Here is an 11,071-nt window from a genome sequence, read left to right as displayed (position 1 = left end):
TATGAAGAGAGAAAGGAGATGGAAACGGTAGAGACATGGAGAGGAAGAGTTAGATGAAGAGAAGAGACGCTTCTTGTGATATCTAATTAGGAGACGTTTCTTGTATATATCACAATTTTTTTTTTAAATCACAATTATTCTAAGAGACTTATTTAAGAGCTTGAGATAATGATGTTCTTAGAATTCCAATATCATTAACTCATAAATAAATAAATAAAAATTATCCACAAGTCTTTGTCTTGGAAGTTGGAACTGTTGATCATGAAGTCAATGTTGCAAAACCACACGTATTTGTTTTCTAATAAAATTAATTATCCTAAACTTCTTTCTTTGTTGCTACCCTTGGAGACGAGATAAAAACAAGATCACGTACTTTTCACATTTCTTCTCTTGGGCATAGACGTTCTATTACAAAACTATACTAAATTAACCAATTAAAACAAACGACTAATCGAACATGAATTGGAAAATGATTCAACACACGTAATCTAATATTGTTACCAGATTATGTAGGACATAGTAGCCACTATTAAAACTCAAATTACCAAAATAATAATATTAAACCCTGGTCGTAAATATATAGACATAGATGGAAATAATTCTTTAGATGTTTCATTTTAACTGGTGTTTTAAGGTTTTGTTTTAGTTTTAGCTTAAATAATGTTTTCGGATTTCTATGTAAAATTTTAATTGGAGTAATGTTGTTGGTGTTTTTGATCAATTATATTTTATCAAACAATTTTATTGGTTTGATTAAGTTTAATTAATGTAAAATGAATGAAAATTAACAATTTTTTTAATAATTGTGCAAAAACCTTAAACACCAACTAATATGAAACAGAGTCAGTAATAAAAATAAATTAGCATACGGATGATAAGAGTTTAATAATAAGCGTACATAGATGCCGTTTAAGGAGATTTTCAAGAAAAATGCGAATATCCGACCCGTAAAAATGCGGATATGCGAAGGGGCTTTACGTCTTTACTCTTTAGGTTCTCCAAGTTATCTTCTTTCCTTCTTCACAATCAAAAACTCATCCTATAACCTTTCTTTCTTCCATTGCCCTTCTTCCTCCATATAGCTTCCTCCTTTTAAAGCTTTTTATTATGCTTCTAAGCAATTCCCACATGGTTGTCCCGGGATACAGATCCATTATCTCGCCGGGAAACTTCACGACGAGTCCGAGAAGTCCCTTAGATATGAAGCTGCCGTCGCCTGGTAGCACAAAGCGGTACGATGACGGTGGAGTGGGGTTAGGCATCGTCGCTGCGCTTGAGAAATCTGGAAGCATCATGAGGCTCAACCGGCAAGAGATCTCGTCGTCGAGACAAAACCCGGTTTACTACTCTGGTTCCGGTTCGAACAGATCAAACCCGGTTCATTGTCCCCGGAGAAATCAGTTTCAGGCGGAGATTGAACTCTCTGAGGAATACACTCGCGTCACGAGTCGTCGTGATGGCGTGAGCAAGGTTTATTACAACGACGAAAAGTTTGAGTTTCGTGATGATCGATCGGAGGGTGATCGTCGTGAGCGGAGATTGGACAAATCGACGGAAACAGCTGAAGAATCAGCGGCGAAGAAGAGAGATGTGTTGATGAAAGATTCTCAAGAGTTTCTGAGTTTGTGTTGCTTGTGTAAGAAGAAACTTCGAGGCAAAGACATTTACATGTACAAGTAAGCTCCTCTACCCACGTGTCTTTTTTTCTTGTGTTAAACTTGAGACACAACTTTACATTAGTACTCCATATTAAGTGAGGATTGATTTGTCAAAAAAAAAAAAAGTGAGGATTGATTCACTGATGTTTCTGTTATTGAATGTGCAGAGGAGTTAGAGGGTTTTGTAGTAAAGAGTGTAGATCGGTGAGAATAATGGAGGATAATATATAGACGCGCAACATAAATCGACAAGCATTGAGGTTTTGAGCTCTCGGTGTACCGGAGGACAAGTTTCTCCAGCTGGAATATTCGTAATATAAAGGATTTACTAATTTAGAATTGTGATCAGCGGTTGATTGATTATACTAGGCCTGCGCGTTCGGGTTCGGATCGGGTCCTCCGGATTTCGGTTCTATTTTGTAACACTCTCTAGGTCTCATTCTAATAAATTTACAAGTACGGATCAGATTCGGATATAACACTACTGTTTCGGATCGGTTCAGATATATCCAAAGTAACCATATATCATTCGGATTCGGGTTATATCGGATCGGTTCAGATATATCCAAAGTAAAATCTAAAATTCAAAAATAAAACATAAGAAATATATATTTCTTTGTATATAATGGAGTATTTAAGGTATTTATTTAAATTTTAAATACTTATTGTTAGGTATCATATCCAAATAAATATGAAATTGAATATTTGAAGTACATATTTATGTTTCAAATATTTATATTGTATATTAATTTAGACATTCGGATCGGTTTCTTCGGATATTTTTTCGGGTTTTTCGAATTTTTGGGTTATCCGTTCGGGTTCGGTTAATAACACTTCGGGTTCGGATATGTTTTATAACACCTTACAAGATCCATTGAGGTATTTTTTACATTTCGGATCGGGTACGGATCGGGTTTTTCGGTTCGGGTTCAGTTCGGATTTCGGGTTACGGATTTTATGCCCAACCCTAGATTATAACCCAAATTTTTCTTTTTTTTTTTCTTGTTTGTTTGTTCGTATTATTTTTTCATAAAGCCATATTATATTAGTAGGCTTGTGAGTTTTTCTATAAGTAGACAAAACAAAATATAGATAATCTTGATAAAACAGACAACAATAATTTTGTTAGTGTTTTGAAACACTAATAAAAAAATGATATTATCAGTTTGTTTGATATTATGAATTTAATTTGTCGTAAAAGAAGATATTATATATGGGGTATGGCCTAGGAAGTAGTCTGTTCAGGATTCATGTTGCTTGTGTAAGAAGAAACTTCAAGGGTTGCGTACATGATGATGTACATGTGTAGTACAGCAAGTACAAGGAAGCTCCTCGAGTCTCAAACAAAAAATGCCTAAAGAACATACCAAATTTCCCAGATTTCTTTTTGGCTGAACTTCAAACTTATCATTCACTAAAGAATTGTTAACGTGATTAGACTTCAAACAAGATTCAACAGCAAAACAATGGAGTGATCTAGTATCATCTTATGCTACTAATCAAACCTCCATTGTACTTTTGTTCACTCGGGACAAATTCACCCTAAGACACATGATGAACCGACCTTTTAACACCTAGTTCTATTACTGTATTACAATACAAGACTACAAAACTATCCTATAACCAGCTCAAAATCCTCAAATTCTATTAACAGTCTGGAGTGGAGCCGTTGGTACCGACAGGTTGGAGTTTCGTGCAAGACCAACCGCTATAATATAAAGGGGTGCGTTTCCACCTCAGAAGATTCAAACTTACCAGGAACTAAGGCTGTTTAGCCTTGCAAGGGATTGATGCACAACTCAATAGGATCTGAAACCAGAGGTTAAAGGAATCCTTGAACTTCCGACCATCTCATGAAAAGTCTAGTTGAGATTTTAGCTTCCAGTTAACGCTCCAACTCCAGCTCCTCCTCCAAGATAAGACAAAATGAGCTACCAGATAAGGCACTTATCCGGTACTGCGAATGCTTCACTTCAACACATGAATCGCTGAGAAACGAACTCCTACGTTGACCAGATGACAAAGCTCAAACCTCCTCATTCTCTGTCTCCGAGAACCAGAGAACAACTTCCCCTGAAATTGACCTACTTGGTGATATTAATGTAGCTTCGCTTGTCCGAACTGAAGAGCAGTTCTTCCATCCTCGAAGCTGGCCATCGATGACCCTTCACGAGTCAGACTGACAGAAACCAGCTACCCGCGATTCCTGAGCCAAACCAGCTGCCACGCGACAGCCTTCTGAATCTCTGGTCCCGTCGTTAAGAGATATACCCTCAACGTTCACTTGGCGAGGTTTGAAATGATAGAATCGTCCTACACGTCGAATGACATCCACACGACCTTCTTCTTTGATTCCGACACTCCAACCATCAAATCCACCAGAAAGTGTCTGGATCATGTATATGCGCACGGTCTGTTACGAACACTGTAGCTGTTGTTGCGTTAAGGTTCTGGAAATTAAAAATGTTTCTCTAACGACCCGATTCCGGTCTCGGAACTCGTTAGCCGGCTAAGATCCGAGCAATACATCAAGGCCTAAAATTTTTTGTCTATAAATACTCCATCCTCATTGTTTTATCCTCCTGCAAGAGAAAAATCAGAAGTTAGAAAAAAAAAAAAAAAAAAAAAAAAAAAAGAGAAAAAGAGAGAGAGTTCAAGAACAAGAAAAGATGGGAAACCTTTGAAGTGGAGCCACCAAAGATCGTCGGAGCCACCATACGCCGAGACTTCGCCAAGCTTGAGAATCGCCGGAAACCGCCACCTTCTTGAGCTTTGTTTTCGCCCGTTCAGTAAATCGGGCATATCTCTCTAACCGTTGAGAATCTCGCGCATGCAAAGACACCATCGTGTTCCCCTCGTCGAGACGAAGCCTTAGCCACCGAACACGCCACAATTGGAGTCCGGACGAAGCCGCTAGAGCCTCCAGAAGTTTCGTCTCTGCGGGCGCGTGAGTTCACGCGCCGCCGCCGGAAGTCGTCACCACCGCATTCGCCACCTTCCTCCGCCGCCAGACCACCGGCGGACCGCCGTGACTCGCCGTCGCTGACCGTGACTCGCCGCGGGAACGCCGCCGGCCGCCGTGACTCGCCGGTGACTCGGTGAGTCAACTCGTTGACCGGTTTAAATTAAATTCAAAATCGGTTAGGGTTAACCGGCCGGTTAGGTTAAATTGATTTCTGGTCAAGGATTGACCGGGTTGACAGGGTTGACATTTGACCAGCGAGTTGATTTTTCCGCAGACTTCGACCGGACCCGTTTTAAACCGTTTGAAGAGCGTTCTCACTCGATTTTTCGCCATGGTTTCAGATTTGGAGTCTATTTAAGCAGTTGGAGTTTATAGATACCACTTCTCTTCATTGCTAAAGTGAGGGCTTCTTCGTTTAAATCCCGAGCTAGTTTAGTACTACCATTATGGAAAGTTTAGTTTCGAAACATGATCCGTCTCTGTGAATCGAGTCTGTTTGAGAGTCTTAGTTGTTCATTATTGATATTGATTGTTAAACCGGAAATATGATAATAGAGGATTCAACGATTGATTGAAATGATTTGATGTTAAGAACTGTTATATATATATATATATATATGTATATATGTGAGTCCATGTGTTGAGATTGCGGGGTGCAGAGGTGTCTGCACTAGCCGCGGGATTTGCGGGGTACATAGACGTTTGTACTAGGCCGCCTGTTTGAGAGATCACAGGGTACGGAGATATCTGTACTAGGCCGTATGTTTAGCGGGGTACAGAGACGTTTGTACTAGGCCACTTGTTTGTGGAGATTGCGGGGGTACAGAGTGGACTACTGTACTTACGACGCTTGTAGAGTTATATATATTTATATCCTTATGAGGAAATGCGGTATGCTATCATCACATTGGTTGTAGCATGTCTAGTCCACTGGACATATATTGATTGTTCTGTGTGGTGTAATAGGTACCGTGATTGTCTCATGCTAGAGCTAGGCCTACATAATTGTAGTGCTATGAACTGAGTCAGTGGTTTGTGGTTTGCGGTTTAGCATCCCATACCTCACTGGGCGATTCCCCTATCGCTCACCCCTCCTTCTTTCCCAGGTGAGACCGATGAGCAGGAGTGATTATATCGGACCGGTGCTTTTGGGCTTTTGGGCTTTTGGGTTTTTACTACTATCGGGCTTTGGACTTCTATCACTTTTATCGTTTTATCGTTTTTGGGCCTTTGGGCTTCTATATATCGTTTATGTTATTTATATTTCAGACGTTTATTTTATTTACAGGAATTCCAGCGTGTACGTTGACTTTCAAATATTTATAAATGGAGATTTCAAATATTATTATTCATTAGTGATTCTTCAGCCGTCCAGTTCTTTCCGTTGAAAATTATCTGGTTTCGTGCACTCCAGATTTGCCACAATATCCATGGGGCTAGCGAGCCTTCTGTTAAACCTGTAGGAGGTAAGCAAGTTTTTCCGCACAGATTCAGCCACACATCCTTTAAATCTATCAATCCGCTTATATCCACAGCACCCGCAAACGGAGCTGCTCTCCATACTTCACGAGCGAAGTTGCAGTGGAGGAAAAGATGATTAATAGATTCTGGTGTGCCGCATCTCTTACATAGATTATCACTCAAGATGTGGCAGTGCACAACACCTCTCCTACAGGTAACACTTGTTGGAAAGTCTTCCACAGAAAAAATTTAACCTTAGGGGCAATTTGTAGATTCCACACTTCTTTAGACCATTGAATCTGATCGCTCCTGGTTTGTATTCCATCCAATTCCCTTCTCCTCTTGAGCGCTATGTGATAGCCAGAATTTGTAATGTAAATGCCATTATTTGTACCTAGCCATATTCGCTTGTCTGGCGCCTCCGATAGACTAGGCTTAATATTGACAATGCTTTGCTCCCACTGAGGTAGGACTCGTTTGATCGTAGTCACATTCCACGTTCTTTCATGTTCATTGAAGAGATCAGAGACAATGAAGTTACTTGTTTCTTCCGTGGCTGGGCCAGTTGGGGATAGTTGCTGCGAGAGACTTAGCCACGGTTCATTCCAGATGCTAATGGAGGTTCCATTCCCTACTATCCATCCAAGGTTTTCTTTAAGTAAATCTCGGCCTATAAGAACTCCGCGCCAGCCATGGGATATAGCTGATTTTTTCGTGACATCTAGAAAACTTTTCGTAAAGCTGTACTTCCTTAAGAGCACCCGCGAGAGAAGTATATCGGGATTATTAAGAATCCTCCAGCTCAATTTCCCTAAGAATGCATCATTAAAAGCTTGGAAATCTCTAACACCAAGTCCCCCCACTTCTTTAGGCAGAGTCATTTTGTCCCAAGACACCCAAGCCATCTTCTTAGTACCTTTTTTATCGTCCCACCAAAATCTCGTTACCGCTGCTTGAATCCTCTTACACAGAGATAAGGGTAAACTTAAAACAAGTCATATCATGTGAGGGTATAGGGGAGAGGACACTCTTAATCATTGTCAGTTTACCCGCCTTGGATAAAAACCTATTAGACCAACTACGACCCTTTTGAACGATTCTATCAACAATGGAGGTTAAAAGATCTTTCTTCCTTCTTCCAAAATGTTCCGGTAACCCCAAGTACTTCCCTACTCCTCCTTCTCTCTGAATGTTGAGGTCGTCTTTGATCTTTTCCCTTAGTTCTAGAGGGGCTTTCCTAGAGAACGAGATTGAAGATTTGATGGTGTTGATCGATTGACCCGAGGCTTCTTCGTATGGTTTCAGGATTTTGCTGAGACACTGGGTACTTTCTTTGTTGGCTCTAATGAAAAACATAGTGTCATCGGCGAAGAGTAAGTGATTGAATCGGGGGCAGGCCCTTGCCACCCGTATTCCTTTTAGAGAACCCTCCTCGCTGGCTCTGTTACATAAACCCGAAAGTACTTCACTACAGATGTATGGTGAAAGAGGGTCTCCTTGACGGATGCCTCTACTCGGTTGAACCCTTCCTCTAGGCGAACCGTTGATGAGGAAGGAATATGTAACAGTGGATACACATTGCATGATCATTTTGATCCATGTCTCATGAAAACCTAGCTGAAAAACTAGCTCAATAAACTCCCACTCCAATCTGTCATACGCTTTACTCATGTCAGTTTTAACCGCCATGGAGCATCGCTTTTCCGCTCTAGATGTTTTGAGGAAGTGGAGGACTTCGTGAGTAATGAGCACATTATTAGATATAGCTCGGCCCGGTACAAACGTAGACTGCGTTTCAGATATAATACTAGCTAACAGCAGCTGCATTCGTCGGGACAGAAGCTTGGATATTGTCTTATAGAAGACGTTGCACAAGGCGATTGGCCTGTAGTCAGCTACCACTTGCGGGTTCAGGATCTTCGGTATTAGCCGTACATTTGTCTCATTAGTCTGAGGCGGGAAGACTCCCGTTTCAAAGAACTTCTGCACTTCTTTAATCATATCCGGACCAACTGTTTCCCAATTTGATTGGAAAAAACTAGCTGAAAAACCATATGGGCCGGGGGCTTTGTCGGCGTGGATGGAAAAGACTGCATCTCTAATCTCTTGGGCTGATGGACGCCTGATCAGCTCAACATTATCTTCATCAGACACCATTCTGCGCAAAGCCGCATTAACTGTCTATGTCTTGTTTCATTCAACAGAAGTGAAGAGAGCATCATAATACTGCACTATAGCCCAAGCTATATCATCCTCCTTGTAGACAACATTCCCATTTAGATCCTCGATGATCGAGAAAGCGTTAGCTCTTTTTCTGTTTCTAGAGACAACATGAAAGAATCCGGTATTTCTATCTCCAAGTCTCAACCATAGCAGTCGGCTTCGTTGTCTCCAATGTTCTTCCTCAGCCTGGTAAGCATCGTTGAGGTCTGAGTTAATTTGATGAATGAGCGTCAGGTCATTTACCCGGCTAGAGAGGGCTTCCTCGAGTTCCTGTTTCTTTAGCTCGATAGTCAGGCGGCTATTGCAGTTTTGTTGTTTGCTCCATTCCACTATAGCACTTTTAGTCAGGGAGATTTTATCTCTAATGGGACAGTCACCAACGTTTATCCAAACTGCCTGAACCAGATCCTTGACCTCTTTATTATCTTTAAGTCGCCTATCGTAGCGGAACATTCCTTTCCTCTTCTTTATCCCTGTTTCCAGCACTGTGACCAAATGCATGTGGTCTGAGACTTCGAAGGCTAGGTATTGTCTGCGTTCTGATGGAAACGGTTCTTCCCATGAGCTTGTTGCCGCCGCTCTATCTAGTCGACATCGAACTAAGTGATTGCCCCTTTGTCCTCTCCATGAGGGCAGATCACCCGAATGAGGCAGGTCATATAAGTCTCCCTCGGAGTAGAAAGATCGGAGGTCAGAGAAAGACCCTTCAACCCGCACCGGTCCTCCGTGTTTTTCATCATTGCTAAGAATGTCATTGAAGTCACCAGTTATAAACCACGGTGCGTCCCTACCGTTCATTAGAGAAACCATTTGATTCCAAAATAGTCTTCTTTTTATAAAATCAGTGTCCCCATACACAAAGGCTGCGAAGAAAGTTTTGCCTTCAAATTCAATACAAGAATCAATGAAGTTAGAGTTTGAGCTAAGGACATGAAGCTTGATCTATTGTTTCCATAGAATAGTTAAACCTCCTGCGCCATGTCTCGTGGGCGAGATGAGATGATGATGCTCATATCCTAGAGCCTGAGTTTTATCAATGACAAATTGATCGGGATTTTTGGATTCCATGAGGAATAAGATGTCTGGAGATATGGACTTATTCATCTCCTTTAGACGACGAACTGTCTGGGGATTCCCTAACCCCTGACAGTTCCAGCTTGTTATCTTTAAGGACCGGGAGTGGATTGGATCCGAAAATCCATCCTCTTCCTTATCGTTGCAGGGATCATGTTGCAGATTGGGTGATTATCAGAGCTTGTAGTAGAAGAAGTTTGTTTTCTGCCTCGGGAAGAACCAGTCGTCGTCCTTGCTTTATCAGTAGCTGTCTGAGGAGCTGATTTACGACAGACAGGAGAAGGCTTTTGAGAGACCTTTCTTGTTCTAACAGAGCTCTGAGTATCTTGAGCCTTACGTTTTCGAGAGGGTCGACCTGGTTTACGCTTCATCTCTCTAGTTTCATTTGCTGTTTCCAAATTTGCTTCTGGAATTAACACAGGTCCCAATCTCAGAGTCGCCGGGAGTCTCTCATTATTACTTAGCTGCTGTAATTCCCCAGATCGGATCCCACTGGTTTGAATCCTGTCTTCCATTGTTCCGTAAAGAACATAATCAGTGACCATACCTTCTGCACAAATTTATTAGTGACTCGTCCAATAAGGGTCAGCGAGTGCTTGCGAAGTAAGTCTGAGTTATCTAGAAGTGGGACCTTGACTCGCGCAGTTCTGAGCGGTTGTTGTTGTCCTAGGTCAAGACCCTTTCCTTTCTCTGCAGAGGAGATTCTTCGATGCTCCATGTGGTGACTGCAACTGCCGGTTCGGTTTTTGTTAATAGTTGTAGATGGTGTTGCAGTAGCAAAACAGAGGATCTGTGGTTTCTTTCTTAAGCGGATTCCCCTTAAAAAACCAAGACCAAAGTAGCCAATACAGAAAGTTAACTGAGCCTTATGAAGTAGTGTGTTTGAACTGTGAAGGAAACTTAGTGATGTAGGAAGCAAATCGATGCAGAGGAAGAAGAGGGATAGTACCAGGATTCCCCAATACTTATCCAGAGAAACACAGTTACGGTTTCAGCTAGGGAAGTCTCCCTCTTGTGTGTCGGAATAGATTTTGCAGGTGGTCATCTTCTTGATGAGAAACTTGGGAATTGAGGGGAGGAGGAGCAGAGCTTACGGTGACCGGCGGACCCTCCGACCCGAGTCGGGGGCAAGAACTCGGTGGGTAAAGACCAAAGCTCTGTATTATCCTTTGGCTACTGGTAAAGTTGGAAGGAATTTGAAAGTTTTGCAGGGATTTTCAGAGATGTTCCACAAAACTGTGAAAAAACTGACACCAGAAAGGAGGACGAAGCATTAGGACCGCATGGTAAGAGCAACATTATTGGGAGTCCCTTAAGACATCCCTTAGAGGAGGGGGGGTGAGAACCGAGGAAGAAAGAGAAGGGAAAAGCCCCTAATTAAAAGATGTCCCTTACTCTCCAACGACCAGAAAAAAAAAAAAAAACAAAAACAAAACAAAACAAGGGAGTCTCTTTCTCTCTCTCTTTGTTCCACCGATAATGTTGCTCTAACAACCTTCCTCGAAACAAGTGTCTGGGAGAAAAAACCTCTAAATGAGTTAGTAATTTCGATTTTATTTTCGGTTTGACTTTTGTTCTTCTTGTCTTATTGAATATTGATGCAACGTCAAAGGAATAACCGGTACGATTTGTGGTTATTTAGCGATATCACGTCACATATCAGCTGCTAAACCGAGCCAAGAGGTGGTGT

At 41.5% G+C, this 11,071-nt stretch overlaps 1 protein-coding gene across 1 annotated transcript; it reads left to right on the top strand.

Moving 5' to 3' along the window:
* Positions 1-783: 783 nt before the first annotated feature.
* LOC106397671 (FCS-Like Zinc finger 12) lies at positions 784-2,124 on the top strand. Its single transcript, XM_013838294.3, has 2 exons — positions 784-1,676; positions 1,826-2,124. Exons 1-2 carry the CDS (start codon positions 1,108-1,110, stop codon positions 1,887-1,889), a joined length of 633 nt encoding a protein of 210 aa, XP_013693748.2. The 5' UTR covers positions 784-1,107; the 3' UTR covers positions 1,890-2,124.
* The last annotated feature ends 8,947 nt before the right edge of the window (positions 2,125-11,071 follow it).

Source organism: Brassica napus, chromosome C5, assembly GCF_020379485.1.
Source record: "Brassica napus cultivar Da-Ae chromosome C5, Da-Ae, whole genome shotgun sequence".
NCBI classification, from domain to species: Eukaryota; Viridiplantae; Streptophyta; class Magnoliopsida; order Brassicales; family Brassicaceae; genus Brassica; species Brassica napus.
The sequence above is the reverse complement of the archived record's forward strand: the minus strand, read 5'-3'. Positions and strand labels throughout refer to the sequence as shown.